This window comes from Geotrypetes seraphini, chromosome 17, assembly GCF_902459505.1.
Source record: "Geotrypetes seraphini chromosome 17, aGeoSer1.1, whole genome shotgun sequence".
Taxonomy (NCBI): domain Eukaryota; kingdom Metazoa; phylum Chordata; class Amphibia; order Gymnophiona; family Dermophiidae; genus Geotrypetes; species Geotrypetes seraphini.
In genome coordinates this window covers 12947792-12964380 of record NC_047100.1, presented here as the reverse complement: position 1 = coordinate 12964380, position 16589 = coordinate 12947792, and the positions used below count along the sequence as shown (strand labels likewise).

Below are 16589 nucleotides of genomic sequence, written 5' to 3'. Positions count from 1 at the left end.
AAACGGAGGCCATGACTTTTACACGTGCAGGGAGTTACGTTGTGGAATAGCCTGGTTGGGCAAATCTGAAAATGTAGAGATAAGAGCTCATTTAGGAAAATGCTGAAAAAACACAATTATTTGTAGATGCATTTTTATGAGAAATTGATTTTATGCAAGGATTGAATCTGTTTGTTTTTGTTCTAACCTTGTTCTGAATTTTATAATATTTTATGTCTGTAACTGTTTGTAAACCATTTTGGAATAAAACAGTATATAAATTTTAAAAATAAATAAATAGTCTATACCATTTTGCCCGGCACTCGCTGGTCTATAATTTCCTGAATCACCTCTGAAAGATTTGATGTGTGTGTGTGTGTGTTTTTTAAATGTAGATACACACTTATAAATGTTATAAATAGAATTGCCTTTTAACAATAGGGTATTTTTCTGGTGTTAGATGGGGTGTGGTGCGAGAATGCTCCAGGAACGTGATTTTAGGTAACGAGACAGCTAGTGGGGTGCAAATAATATACTTTCTCACAGGAATGCTTTCCAAGGGAAGCAACGTTCCAGCGCTGACAAGTTTGACCTTGCAGGTGGAATGTTGTTGGGGGCCAGGGCCTCTGTATTGTCTAAGCAGCCACCTGCACCAGTGTGTTTCCCAGGAAGTCTGTGTACATAGAAGTTTCAGCTTCCTCTTCGTGTGTGTAAAGAGAGAAGCGTTGCCACATTGTGTTTGGTGCTTTCAGATTGCACCGTTGGCTGTTTCTTCAGTGAATATTGCGCAGTACCCACAAGCCTTCCCGAATGAACGTTGAACCGTCCAATACTATCTTCACAGTAAATCACCACCCTTTGTGTGGCTGTAATTTAAAAATTTCAAGCTCTTGTTTTTGTTAATATCCTGCATACTGGTGGGTTTTTTTTTGCCTAGTAAATGTTTGTGTTTTTTGTTTCCCCTTGAACAGAAACAAGCATTCACTGATGTAGCTACTGGATCCCTGGGTCAAGGCTTAGGTGCGGCCTGTGGCATGGCCTACACTGGCAAATTTTTCGATAAAGCCAGGTAATTTATTTTCCTCTGCCTTTCAGTCCACCTTGCATCTCTTGTGAAAGCAAAAATTGTCCACGTACCCTTTGAAATGATCCTTGCAAACTAAACGTGAAGCAGGTTGGCGGGGCAATATGGCGATGCTTAAATTGTTAGTTTCGCACCCATTTTGTGAATGAAAAGTCTGGTTATGGGTTCTTTCGAGATCTGAGGCCCCGATGCACCAGAGGTTTTCCGCGCGAGTAAGACTTGTTGAAGCAGTTTCACTTGCAGGAAAACCCTCCTACCGATGCGCAAAAGGGTTCTCCATGGCTGCTACCGAGTGTCGTAACAGCCTCCGAGAATCCTATGCCAATGGATTACAAGGAGTATTCTAATGAGCATTCTGTGCAATGCCTTATTTGGCTCAGGCACTGACGGAAAAGTAAGGCTTGACAGCTCAGACACCCCACCCGCAATAATAATAATAATAATAATAAAAAAAGATCCTGATCCATCTCCCTTCTGGGGCTCCCCCCCTCTCAATAATGCCCGGACCCCACCACACACCCCCTCCCGATGCCCTTGAACTTAAAAAAAATTTGGTTGGAGGGATGCCCACTCCCTCCTGCCACAGGTTAAAGCCAGATCCCCCCGACCTCCCATGATCCCCTGACTCCCCTCCATACCTTAAATTTGAAGTTCAGTAGGAGGGATACCCACTGCCTCCTGCCTGCATCTTCAAAATGGCAGGTCTTATCCTTCCAAGAACACTCCTGTACAGCTACCAGTGACGACCATTCTCTCCCTGCAGGTTAAGTGTTGCTTCGTCAATTTTCAGACAGCATTTGTGCACCTCAAGTCTGCCCTGTTGTGCTAGCCTGGGCTATTCCAGGGAGTTAAGTACTTCTGCTGCTGCATATCTAGCCCCGGACTGGACCAACTTGCAGAAATTGTCTTAGGAGTCAGACTCAAGTCTTCACAAAGTGGCTCCCGCCACTGCCTTCGGGATATCAGGCTCACAGTTTCTATCAATTTAGATGCAGTATGAGTTATCAAAATCAATTAAAAAAAAAAACAATTTAAAAAAAAAAACCAATTAAAAAAAAAAAAAATTTTAAAAAACCAATTAAAAAACAAACATTCAGACACGATTGATCAGCCTTACAAGTATGTCCATGTAAATATTTTGTTTTAACATAAGAATAGCCTTACTGGGTCAGACCAATGGTCCAAGAAGCCCAGTAGCCCGTTCTCACGGTGGCCAATCCAGGTCACTAGTGCATGGTCAAAACCCAAAGAGTAGCAACATTCCATTATCTCAAGAGTAAGATCCTGGAATCCCAAAGAGTAACAAAAGATTCCGGAACCCCAAAAAGTAGCAACATTCCATGCTGCTGATCCAGGGCAAGCAGTGGCTTCCCCCCATGTCCTTCCCGATGACAGACTATGGACTTTTCCTCCAGGAACTTGTCCAAACTTTTCCTCCAGGAACGTGTCCAAACCTTTCTTACTACTACTTCCACCACCATTATTTTCTTATTGATTGATGATATTACATGTTAAACATGTAGCTTTCTAAAGCAGAGAGGGCAATTTGTCCTTCTGCTAATCTTCTGTAAAGGGGTTGAATTCTCGGTACTCGGACAAGTACAGAATGAGCGTAAAATACATTTCCACGGCTCCCAAGGCTGGCCACTTTTGCAATCGTGTGATCATTTTAGGGATGGCAATACAAATCAGACTGGCATTTTCACCTGAACATGGTGATTGCAACCTTGCTTAATAAGACTGCAGGAATGAGGAAGTCGGCGCCCTCTGGTTCTGGCAGTTATTAGATTAAAATTGCTGTGTCACAGTGAATATAAACTTTGAATTGTGTTGATCTTTCATCCCGACTGCAATAGGACAAGATTTCAAAAGAAAGCCAGGTCAAACATAAGAACTGCCATCACCGGATCAGACCCAAGGTCCATCGAGTCCGGTGATCCGCACACGCGGAGGCCCAGTCAGGTGTAATGTAATGTAATTTATTTCTTATATACCGCTACATCCGTTAGGTTCTAAGCGGTTTACAGAAAATATACATTAAGATTAGAAATAAGAAAGGTACTTGGAAAATTCCCTTACTGTCCCGAAGGCTCACAATCTAACTAAAGTACCTGGAGGGTAATAGAGAAGTGAAAAGTAGAGTTAGAGGAAAAATAAAAATAAAATAAACATTTTAACAAGACAGCATTGATCTAAATACTTTGGAAGGTAGAAGAGAGGAGAGAAAGGAATAGAAGCAGAAGGGGGAGCCGTTGAACAGTAGAATTCTGCAGCATCCACTATCTCCTCCTCTCCCTATTGGCTAAGGCTCTTAACATTTGCATATCTTCTTCCCATTGGCTAAGGCTCTTTGCCTGCATTGTGATGTCATAGAGCTTTATGGTTATAGAAACCTAGAAACATGATGGCAGATGAAGGCCAAATGGTCCATGTAATGTAATGTCATGTAATTTATTTCTTATATACCGCTCCATCCGTTAGGTTCTAAGCGGTTTACAGAAAATATACATTAAGATTAGAAATAAGAAAGGTACTTGAAAAATTCCCTTACTGTCCCGAAGGCTCACAATCTATCTAAAGTACCTGGAGGGTAATAGAGAAGTGAAAAGTAGAGTTAGAGGAAAAATAAAAATAAAATAAACATTTTAAAAAGACAGCATTGATCTAAATACTTTGGAAGGTTGAAGAGAGGAGAGAAAGGAATAGAAGCAGAATGGGTCAGCGTCAGTGATGAAGTGGAGCAAGTAAGTTTAGGAGGAGCGATTGACGTATCCAGAAAGGGCTTCTTCTGGCCGACAGTCCCAGGATGCCTATGTCTCCTCCCCTGCAATGTTCTCCCATCCACACCTGATGTGCACACCTGATGTAGTTTTAGTCACCCGTATCCCTCTTTGCCTCTCGTAAGGAGATGTGCATCTAATTTGCTTTTGAATCCTAGAACGGTGGATTCAATAATAACCTCCTCTAGGAGAGCATTCCGGGCTTCCACCACTCGTTGCGTGAAGCAGAACTTCCTGATATTTGTCCTGGTCTTGTCTCCCCCCCCCCCTCAGCTTCAGTCCATGTCCTCTTGTCCATGTCGCACTTGACAAGGTAAATAATTTATTTTCCTGCTCTATTTTGTCGATGCCTTTCAGTATTTTGGAAAGTCTCAATCGTGTCCCCTCGCAGTCTCCTCTTCTCAAGGGAGAACAGTCCCAGTTTCTTGAGTCGTTCCTCGCATTCCAAGTTCTCCATACCAGGCTTCGTTGCTCGTCTCTGCACCCTTTCCAGCATTTTAATATCCTTCTTTAGGTTCCCTTTTACTAAAATGCAGGTCTCTAACACAGGACTTTCCCCACTCACTAAGCCCAGCTTTTAACATGGCACTTTTCAGGGCACATCTGTTTTATTATTTTGGTCTTAACGCTACCTGCAGCAGATGAACACGGAAGCACGTCCTCTTATTTAGGAAGTGATTAATGTTCCCGTGTTAAGTCTGCTGCATTTTCCATTTACGGCCCCTTTCACTAAGGTGCGCTAGGGCTTTAACGAACGTTACACCTTAACACCAGCATTGAGCTGGCGTTAGTTCTAGAAGCGTTGCGCGCAGTGTAGTACGCGATAATTTCCTGCGTGCGCTAAAAACTCTAGCGCGCCTTAGTAAAAAGGAGCCCTTAGTGTATGCTAACCAGAACAGGCTATCTGAGTAACACAGGAATGTCCAGTCTCTGCCCGTGACATGCTCTCTTCCAAAAAAAAAAAAAATTAGCACACAAGTAACCATGCACAAACAGACAAAATACTGCAGAAAAGACCCTGTAATTAGGCACCTGTAAGGGTCAGATTTATCAAGGCCCAAATGATACGAAACCCGCCATAACATTCTAGACCTGCTCAGCTGTTGATTCTTTCCCCGATGTTGGCCGTTGCCTTTGTGTTCCTATATTTCAGCTTGCCCAGTCATAGTAACATTTGTTTTTTCTCCCTTTAAATACCAAAAATGGTTATTCAGTGCTCTTGGTTATCTCTGGGGCCCTTTTACTAAGCTGCAGTAAGAAATGGCCTTTAGGCTAGTTTTGCTGTAGCCATAAAAATGTCTTTTTTGTTTTCATTTCTGGCCTCATGCTAATGTTTTACTTCACACGCACAAAAAAAACACTCAAAAAAATCTAATATAATAAAAGCCTAAGCCGAGCATGCGCACTCTGACCTGCATGCTCCCGTTTTCCGTGCGCTGTAGGTCCCCGCAGGTAGGAGCGCGCATGCGCATTTCCACGCATCTCTCTCTCCCAAGGCGGATGTCGGCTTCGGGTGGTGCAGAGGCTGTCTGCTGTGGTGGCTGTCGGCGTCTGCAGGCCGCGGCAGCTGTCAGGTCTTCAGACCGCGGCGGCGGCTGTCGGCGCTTGCAGGCCGTGGCAGCTATCGGCGGCTGCAGGCCGCGGTGGCTTGAGGCGGCTGTTGGCGGAGGGCACACGTGAGGTAAGGGGTGCTGCTGGACAGGGGAAGAGACGGGGGGGAGAAAAAGGAAGGGAGGCCTACTGCTGGACGGGGGAGCAGGAAAGAGGTGCTAGGGGGGAAGAAAAAGGAAGGGAGGCCTACTGCTGGACAGGGGGACAGGAAAGAGGTGCTGCTGGACAGGGGAGAGATTAAAAAAAGGGAGAAGGGTTGCTGCTGGATAAGGGAGCAGTGAAGGGGTGATGGTGGACACAGGGAAGGTAAAAGGAAGGGAGAATGGATGGACAGCCGAGGAAAAAGAAAGACAGAAAGAAATACAGAAAGTGGCTAAGGAGAGAGAGAGAGAAAGAAATAAAGACAGACACACACACACATATATTCTAGCACCCGTTAATGTAACGGGCTATAAGACTAGTATAGAGATAAAAGACTTCAGATCGCTAAGGGAAAACCTCCCCCCCCCTCAGTGTTGCACAGAACAAGTGAAAAGCAATAACAGGCTACCACCATTGGCTACCGACTTCTGATATTAAAATCAGAAGAGGCAAACACATCACCGGTTTAAAAGAAACTCCCATATGTTGTTATAGATATTATCACCAAACCCTCAACACATTGTAATTTTTCAATCTTATATATCTATAAATCTAATACAGTTGAAAAAAAAAAAAGTAACAAAATACTTATCTTTGCCCACAGTCACACTAGTTCAAAGATGGCAGAACTCCGGTATCCAAAAAAAAAACCGCAAAATGTAATCCAAACTGCAAATCCTTGAAATAAGCAATTATCGAAGTATTGCAAATAAGGAAAAGAAAACCGAAACATCCGAACAGGCGTAAATCAACTCTGGGTTTCCGTCAAGGGCCCCTGTTTCGCCACCGCTGCATCAGGGGAACCTCTGTTCTTTCCTTATTTGGCAATATGTGAATAATTGCTTATTTCAAGGACTTGCAGTTTGGATTACATTTTTTTTTTTTGGGGGGGGGGGGTTTGGATACCGGAGTTCTGCTGTGGGCAAAGATAAGTCGTACTTGTTACACCTTTGTTTTTGAGAATAGTATTAGATATATATGAGATTAAAAAATTACAATGTGTTGAGGGTTTTGGTGATAATATCTATAACAACATATGGGTCTTTTTTTAACCCGGTGATGTATTTGCTTCTTCTGATTTTAATATCAGAAGTCAGTAGCCAGTGGTGATAGCCTGTTATTGCTTTTCACTTGTTCTGTGCAACACTGAGATTTTTTTCTCCCTTAGCGATCTGAAGCCTTTGATCTCTCTCTTTTTTTTTTTTTGTTGGTGTGAAGTAGTACTTAAATCCATTCAGCCACCTTCGGAGTAGTGTATTCTGTACGACACATGCAATTGTCGCCATCCGTGAACAGTCCATTTTTAAAGATGCCGCACCAGCACTTAACATCACCTTTATTTTGTATGCGTAATATAGATGCGATAATGGGTTGGTGCCCCAACATGCCACCTCCCCCCCCCCAAATTTCAAAAAATATAACCCCCCCTCCCTTCTTTTATGAAGCCGCATTAGGCTTTTTTATCGCCAGCTGCAATGGCATTAACTCCAGCGCTCGTAGGAATTCTAGGTGAATCGGAGCTCCTATCCCTGCGGCCAGTGATCATTAAGCCTAACACGGCTTCGTAAAAAAAAAGGGGGGGAGATAATTAGCACAAAAAAATTAAAAAAAACTATCCAGGCGCTAATGTGGACTGTATTAATGTGTCCCATGTTAAGCTGTTTTTGGGTTGGTTTTGGGTTTTTTTGCTGCTTTAACACAGCTTAGTTTAAAAAAAAAAAACCTACATCTGTACATAATTTACCTGAAGAGATATGAATTTAGGAAACCCAGTGCGTTTAGAATTGCCTTGTGAAATCTATGCATTGATTTTTTTTTTTTTAATTATTAAGTATTTTTTATTGATTTCAATATATTATCAAGCATAACTTGTACAGAAAGCAAATTTAACCAAAGCATATTACAATCATTAAACAATAAATTCATACTTAACAAAAGTTAAGCAAAATTACAAGAAGAATTATTATGGTGAAATTAGCTCAAGTCCTCGTTAGATCCAAGAAATTATACTGGCGACCTAAGAAAAAAAAAAAAAAATCAATACAACAAAGTAATGCTGTTTCTATACATTGGGAACGGAGTTTCCTTTTTAGAGCTCAAGATTGAGATTTATCCTTGTCCAGGCGAGACATAACCACAAAATTAGTCAATTGTTGAGGCTCAAAGAATGCATATTTAGTTGAGTGATAACGAACAATGTACTTACAGGGATGTCTTAAATAAAATGTAGCCCCTAGTGAGATGACCCCTGGTTTTAAAAGAAGAAAGTCACGCCTACGTTTTTGCGTTTCCCTTGAAACATCAGGGAACATTTGAATTTTACAACCAAGAAATTCCTTCAGTTTATTCTTAAGAAACACGTCTATGCTTAAAACTTGTGCTAAGGTGTGGCTTTAATAACTTTTTGTCTTTTTTTTGAGCCCTCAGCTCCAGAAAGAACGGATAGATTTGTGCAGTAGGCTTGTGCTAGGTTGATTCCCCCATCCTTGACCTATTAATCGCTTTCTTTCACCTCTCTTAAGTTCAATCAATTTGTACCTTCTTTTAATCTTTTGTAAACCGCATAGAACTTCACGGTATTGGCGGTATATAAAGTTTGGTTTATTATTAATATTTGATGAATCGCTTATTCGATTTACTAAGCGATGTACAAAATTTTTAAAAAAGAAGTAAGTTACAAAAAAAGACAAACCAAATAACATAATTCTTGACAAAAAGACGAGTTGGGGTGGAAGGGGGGTAAAGTTATAGTTTTTCTTAGAGGAAATAAACAAAAAAGGAAAAAAATAATGGGGAACGGGAAAGATAAAAAAACATGAGAACATTGATCTTATCTAAAATTTAAAGGTTAAAAGCGTCTTTAAAGAGATAAGATTTTAAGGATTTTTTAAAAGAGGTAAGATCCTTTTCATCTTTAATGTACTGTTGTTATTATTATTATTATTATTATTATTATTATTATCTAAACCTTGAGCACTGGTTCTTGCTAGATGCAGACTATTTCTGGAGCATATTGTGTTTTCCCCCTAGCTATCGGGTTTATTGCCTTCTTGGAGATGGAGAGTCATCTGAAGGGTCTGTCTGGGAGGCCATGGCTTTTGCTGGCTTCTACAAGCTGGATAATTTGGTTGCCATCTTTGACGTTAACCGCCTTGGGCAAAGTGACCCAGCACCACTGCAGCACAGAGTGGACATCTATCAGAAGCGCTGTGAAGCATTTGGGTATGTAATTAGAATACAGGAGGAAGAATTAGCACTTTTTATCCCCCTCCAACTAGAGAAGAAAGTTAGCTTGACTTTTAAAATAAACAGTCTTGAAAGATAACGAGAGTTTCTAATGACAGGGGGTTGCCACACAACTTATTTTGAGAAACTGGAAAAACTGGGATCGGTTAAATTATACTTTTTGGTGGGAATCTCTGTGTCACACTTTTAAAATGGAACGTATGGTGGCCATACAACAGGGACATTATAGGAAGTTTATGGATATTTGGGAGCCATTGACAAAATTCTGTAAGGAGTGATTGTTAATTTTCCCTTTTGATAATACAGGTCCAGGGTGGGTGGGAAGATTTTTTTTTTTTTTTTTTTTTTTAATTTTGAGTGCAAATTTTTAGATAAGTAGAAGGGGGGGGATGATATATGTATTTGTCATATAATTCTGCTTGAATTTAAGTGCTGTTAAAGTGTAAACGACTGTATAATATGTTGCACTTATTTTTGGCTTTAAAATGAATAAAGATTTACCAAAAATAAAGAAAGATAATGTCTGGTTTTGCTTACAGTTGAGGGCACACAAGGGCTTGAGAGCCATTGCTGAGAACCAAATAAAAATTACATTTCATTTTGATCCTCTTTAAAATAACTTGCTTTATTTCTTCAGTGGATTTTTTTTTAATGCAAAATTCCCTCTATATCTTAAATTATACTGGGGAGTTTAGAGCTATAGTGTAGTCCCAAGATGATCATGTAATTCAAGGAATATAGGGTTGGGCTGGCTGATCCATCGATGTTGCAGCACTACAAAACTCCTCAATTTTATTCTCCTTGGTCCTTTTTGGAGAACAAGTTTTCTCCGGTGCTTTAGAGTAGGTGTTAATAAACAACTCTACATCAAAATTTGAATTAGTGTGAGGAATAAAATCTCCTGTTTTCCTTATAGCTGGAATGCGGTCGTAGTAGACGGACATAGTGTAGAAGAACTCTGCAAGGCATTCGGTCAAGTCAAGAATCAACCAACCGCCATCATTGCAAAGACATTTAAAGGAAAAGGAATCGCAGGTAATGAACAGATGAAGTCTTCAAATGTTAATTTACATCAGTTTGAAAGCAAACTAGTAAAGGGTAAGATATTAATTTTTTCCTTTTTTAAAAACTAGTACGTGTCCCATTACGTAAGCATATGGCGCTTCCATGGTCTCTTGCTCCTGGTCTTGTCTGCTCACAGTCGCACTATTTAGAATAGCTTGAGGCACAAAGGACCTAGATGATTTCATTGGACCTTTTCAAATGTTGGTGGTCCTCTTCCTTTTAATGTCAACAACAGTGTAAATTATCCAGGTGTTTTACAATGATAAAAATGTTAGTTCAATAATTGTTATTGTTATTTTGCAAGTCATATAAAACAGAGAAAAATAATTAAGGGGGGGGAAATGATTGCTTTTGAATATTTGTAAGTTCAAAGTGCTTTTCTTGATTGTTATATGTTCAGTTACATTTGTATTGCACTGTCAATATTTGAAAATCAATAAAGATTTATGAAAAAAAAAAAGAAAAATAATAAAGTGGTTATGAAATATACAACCAGGATGGAGGAGTGGCCTAGTGGTTAGGGCTGCAGCCTTAGCACCCTGAGGTTGCAGGTTCAAGCCCAGTGCTGCTCCTTGTGACCCTGGGCAAGTTACTAACACTTCCATTGCCCCAGGTACATTAGCCAGATTGTGAGCACCCCCCCCCCCCCCCATAGTAACATAGTAAATGATGGCAGATAAAGACCTGAATGGTCCATCCTGTATTCCCAAACATACAATCTCTGTAATTTAATGATTTAATTTAAATTGTTCTTTTTCTTAGATATTTCTGGGCCAGAAACCCAGAGCTCTGCCTGGTATTGTGCATCTCCTGTAGTCTCCTTAGTTCTTCAATTTATACCAGTGGTCTCAAACTCGCGGCCCGGGGGCCACATGCAGCCCTCCAGGTATTATTTTGAGGCCCTCGGTATGTTTATCATAATCAGAAAAGTAAAATAAAACAGTTTCATGATCATATGTCTCTTTAGCTATAAATTACAATATTATTATTAAGACTTAGCCAAAAGGAAAGATTTATGGACTATAAAAAGTTTTACCTCATGCAAAATTGTCATTTCCTTAACAAGACATTAACTATTTTTTCTGAGGCCCTCCAAGTACCTACAAATCCAAAATGTGGCCCTGCAAAGGGTTTGAGTTTGAGACCACTGATTTATACCATTATTTTCTGATTAGAGATCCTCTGTGTTCATCCCACGCTTTTTGAACTCCATCACCGTTTTCCTCTCCACCACCTCCCTGGGGAGCGCATTCCAGGCATCAACCACCCTCTCCGTAAGAAGAATTTCCTAACATTACTCTTGAGTCTACCACCCCTCAACCTCAGATTATGCCCTCTGGTTTTACCATATTTCCTTTCTCTGGAAAAGATTTTGTTCTATGTTAATACCTTTCAAGTATTTAAACGTCTGAATCATATCTCCCCTGTCTCTCCTACATATTCAGGGCTTCCAGTCTCTCCTCATATGTCTTTTGGCACAAACCTCCTACTATTTTCGTCGCCTTCCTCTGGACCGCTTCAGGTCTTCTTATATCCTTTGCCAGATACGGTCTTAAAAATTGAACACAGTACTCCAAGTGGGGCCTCACCAACGACCTGTGCAGGAGCATCGATACCTTTTTTCTTCTACTGGCTACGCCTCTTTCTATCTAGCTCAACATCCTTCTGGCAACAGCCACCGCCTTGTCACACTGTCTCCTTGCCTTTAGATCTTCGGACACTGTCACCCCAAGGTCCCGCTCCTCATCCGTGCACATCAGCCACTCACCTCCCAGCACATAAGGCTCCTTCCGATTTCTAATCCCCCAAATTACTGCACTTCTTTGCTTTGAAGTTTAGTTGCCAGATATTAGACCATTCCTCTAACTTCTGCAGATCCTTTTTCATTGTTTTCACTGTGCATTAAAGAAGTTTGCCGCGATCACTTTGGGGTCCTTTTATTAAGCTTCGCTAACAGATTTGATGCACCCTAACGATTAGCATGCTAAATGCTATGGCATCCATTATATTCTATGGGTGCTCTAAATCGGTTAGCACACTTATATTATTATTATTTTTTTTTAATTGATTCTTGGTATGCTCCCTCTCTGCGGATCAACTAAAGCAGTTTGCCTATTACATACATGTACTTTTTTTCTGGGCCTAGTGGGCTCACAATCGTATTTCACAGTAACTGGCTTCTGCCCCACTCTTTTGTGTGTTGCGTGCTTTTAAAACCTGCAGGTGTTGAAGACAAGGAGAACTGGCACGGTAAACCCCTCCCCAAAGAAATGGCCGAAGAAGCCATTAAGAAAATTGAGGGTAGAATAGAGGGCAAAAAGAAGCTGTGCCCAACGCTGCCCCTAGAGGATGCACCAGCTGTGACTATTAAGGACATCAAGATGCCCTCTCCACCAAACTACAAAATGGGAGTTAAGGTATGTCGGCAGAAATACACAAATGCAAATTGAAGAAATCACAGAACTTAATTCATTGTCAGTAACTAAACTAAAAAAAATAAAAGAAACCAACATAAGACCGTTGCAATGAAATGCTATTTTGGTATCCTTAGTAGAATAAAGCCGTGCTTGAGGACATACAGCTTTGCTGCACAAGGTCCACATATCATTTTTATCTGTATTGTTGAGTAATTACATTCTATAGGCAGATACTGATACCTGAATTAGGGGCCCTTTTACTAAAATGTGCTAGAATTTGGGCTTAACATGCGTTAGTGCAGTCTCTATTGCTAATGTGCTTAGCCTGGTTTCTGGTTATACTCTATATTTTTTTTAGGCGGTGCAAGATTTTGCTATGTGTTGAGCCCAGATTTAAAGCAGCACTTTGGGAGGGATTTTTGAAATTCATTTTATTGCAGATTGCGTCACTGAGATTTTTGGGGGGATGAATAAAGGACCTTTTGAGAAAGAAGATTGAATTCACCAGTCTACGTTGGACATCTCCACTTTTTGTTTTATGTCGTTGTGGTTTGTGGATTTGGTTCTCCTGTTCTTTGTCAGGAGGCTGAATAGACAAAAAGTTTCAGTGGAAGACATGAGGAGCAACTTAATAGTGTTCTAAGCAGGAAGTGAAGAGAGTGGATAAGGATTTTGGTACTATGTTCTGAAAAGAAGAGATGGATTTTTTTTTTAATTAAACTTTATTGATTTTAAAATATTAACAGTAAAGAGATGGAATGTTTGTTTGTTTTTTAAATTAAACTTTATTGATTTTAAAATATTAACAGTAAAGAGATGGAATGTATTGATATAGAGCAGAGGTAGACAACACCAGTCCTAGAGAGCTACAAACTCAATGTATTAGAACACTCACACCAAGGGCTCCTTTTACTAAGGTGCGCTAGCGTGTTTAGCACGCGCAAACCACGCGCTAACTGAAAAATATTAACGCAAGATCTATGGAGGCGTTGGCATTTAGCGCACGGGGAGCATTGTAGCGTGCGCTAAAACCGCTAGCACACCTTAGTAAAAGGAGTCCTAAATACACATGGGTTGCCTTTGCATACGGTGAATATAATTCATGCAAATGCATGTCCTGCACGTTCAGGGTGCCTGTTTTGAAAACTCAGCTAGCTTGCAGCATTCAAGGGGTGTAGTTTTCTGATCTTATTAGTGAATATTTGCAGAGGATGAGAGATAGGAGTTAGAGAATGACATGGTGACAAAATTCATCACAGTTCCCGTCCCCGCGGATAACCTCGGGAAACCATCTTCATGTCATTCTTTAAGGAAAGAGGGCAGAATCAGAGTATGAATGGCCGCAAGCTTTGCTTTGAAGAATGCTGGCGTAGAAGGACAGAGGATGAAATAGACACTAGAAAATGACACGGGTTTATTTCCCGCGGTTATCCGCGGGGACGGGAATGATGATGAATTTTGTCACCGTGTCATTCTCTAATAGGAGTCACATATGACCTTCCAAATTTGCAGGCTGAGGGAACTGGGGGATGAGATTTGCAGAGATAAAGGAAATGGAAGAGTGAGTTTTGGAAGAAAAGAAGTTCTAAGTTGGGTGGGGCAGTCGGGCAGATGCCAGATGAGCAGCCTGAGATTTGAGCTCTACATTGTTCTTGTAGGGCTGTGAATCATTAGGTCATTGTTGGCTAATGTTCTTCTGCTCCTGGTGCTCATAATAAGTATTGTAGGAGAAGGAGTACACGATATCGTAACGACTATGCTTCTGTTTCCTGTAGATAGCCACCCGCAAAGCCTACGGAAGTGCGTTAGCAAAATTAGGCCATGCCAGCGACCGGGTGATTGCCATGGACGGAGACACAAAGAATTCAACCTTCTCGGAGCTGTTCAAGAAGGAGCATCCTGGTCGTTACATTGAGTGTTACATTGCCGAACAAAACATGGTAATGTCTTGTCTTCTGCTTAAAGAGATGGATGTGATAGTTTCTTCTTTTTTTCTGCGTGGGCAATCGGAAGTGCACGCATATTCATAGTCAAAGAGATCTTAAAACATTTTTTTTTGTTAAAGTAGGGAAAAACACGTAGGGCTCTTTTTACTAAGCTGCCATAGTGGTCTTAGCGCAATCTGAATTGAGGCGCACGCTAGACCTTAACGCCGGCATTGAGCTGGCGTTATGTTCTAGCTGCGTAGTGCGGGTTTGGCGTGCGCTAAAAACGCTATCGCAGCTTAGTGAAAGGAGCCCATAGAGTTCCTGATAAAATTACCTGGTTGCAAACCATATAGACGTCGCAGAGCGGATATATTGTGGTATATCAAAAATTATAATAATAACTGCCCAACATGGCTGTGTTACACTCTGCATGGGCTGCTTTAGAGGCTTAACTTTACTTTGTGGTGTTAGTGACAAACTCTCTTGCAATTTTTAATAGACATTTTCTATGTATGTTGATGTTTTATATGCTTGTATCCCAAAGGACCCCCTGAAGAAGTCATATACTGCCGAAACATGGCCCGTGTAAGGTCTGGTCATCAGATTACAGCAAGTGACTTTATTTCTCTGTAACGTGTTTGGCTTTAATACACTGAGGATGTTGGATTTGTAATCGTTTTCAATAAACGGCACCATTTTTAAACTCTTGGCAGTTTCAGGAACTGGTTTCGCTTTTTTCGGGTGCGGTTAGGAGTCAAGAGGTCTGCAGGTTTTCTTTTGCTGACATCATAAGGTAAAAGCTAAACCCCCTGAAGCAGCCTTTGCAGGGCGAAACAGAGCCATGTTTGGCAGTATTTTAACTTAACTTTAATGAAGATTTTTTTTAAGAACTCTTTGACTTTGGCTGATACTCTACTTATTTATTTATATAAAACATGTACATCCTGCATATCCAAAAAATACACTCGTAAACCTAATTAAACAAGCAAACCCTAACATTCTAATAGTGACATATCGCATTTAAAACTTTCTCAAAATCTTCAATCTTAAGTAATACTTAAAAAAGAAGAAAAAAAATCCTGATTTAATAAACAAATTCTACATAACAAGCTAACGTTCTTTATAATAAGCAGACAAAAAATAAAACTGTAATGACAGTGTCCCATCACAGATTTTGAAAAGCTGTCAGGGAAAAAAAATAAGCCTTCAGACACTTGTGAAAAGATGAAAAGGAGGACCTGGATATCCTGAGGCTTTGGATGTTGACCAGGCTCCTATAGGAGTGTAAGCCTTTATACAGCCACATTGTTAAAGGGCCCTTTTACTAAAGTAGAGCAAAATCTAGTCTTAATGCATTGTAATGCAGGTCTCTCCTACGCACTAAGTCCCGATTTTAATGTGGATCTCTTCTTTTGACTTGCAGTTCATGCACTGTTCCCATTAGCGTGTGGCACCTGCAAAAATGTATCTGTTTTTATTAACAAAAAAGAACCACAAACCAACAAATGCAAAATGGCAGACAAGAGATTTAAAGGTATACAAGAAAGGGACCCTCCCCCAAGAGGACCGGACTCTGATGTCCTCCCGAATTACAAAGGCACCCCTTCCCTCAATCCCTCCCTCCACCCCCCCCCCTCGGCATACCTGACCCCCCCTACTGCCCCCCTCCCCCCCAACTCCAAGGACAAAAAAAAAAAAAGGTTACCCAAGGTCAGACCGGTGGAGGTAGAATACAGCTGCAGTCTGTTCAAGATGCGACTACGACTCCCTGGAGGCAAAATGTCCAAATAAGGAGACCAAGTATTGACAAAGTCTCTACTTCTGCGGCGAGAGGAGTGAGCTATTCGGGCCTCCCATCCCATAAGTTCGTGTAATTTATTCCTCCAATACCAGAAGGAGAGAGGAACATCAGCCAACCAGTAATTCAGAATACACTTTTTCCACAGGATATAGCATTTACTCCAAAACAGTTTTACAGCAGAGGTATAAACAGATACCTGCAAAAATTTACTGCCTCCTTTTTAGAAGATGCTAGGTGCTGCCGTGTTAACTCTGTGTCATCCAGCTAGCGTATTATGGTGAGCATACACTAACATCCATTCTACCTATGACAAACCCCTCCTCCGAAAAGTATTGTTCAAAAATCAGTAACACTCGCAAACAGGCAAAATACAGCAAAATGTTTTCATGCATTTCTGTAATGCATGCATGCCTGTTAAGAACATAAGAATTGCCGCTGCTGGGTCAGACCAGTGGTCCATCGTGCCCCGCAGTCCGCTCACGCGGCAGCCCTTAGGTCAAAGACCAGTATCCTATTTGAGTTTAGCCTTAACTGTTT

At 40.9% G+C, this 16589-nt stretch overlaps 1 protein-coding gene across 2 annotated transcripts in view; it reads left to right on the top strand.

Moving 5' to 3' along the window:
* The window catches only part of TKT (transketolase), a 57812-nt gene that overhangs the window by 17237 nt on the left and 23986 nt on the right, over positions 1-16589 (top strand). For both annotated transcript variants that reach the window (XM_033926162.1, XM_033926161.1), the window contains exons 4-8: positions 951-1048; positions 8626-8817; positions 9758-9876; positions 12130-12323; positions 14099-14263. In XM_033926162.1, coding sequence (XP_033782053.1) covers positions 951-1048; positions 8626-8817; positions 9758-9876; positions 12130-12323; positions 14099-14263 — 768 coding nt within the window. The remainder of the gene's footprint in view (positions 1-950; positions 1049-8625; positions 8818-9757; positions 9877-12129; positions 12324-14098; positions 14264-16589) is intronic.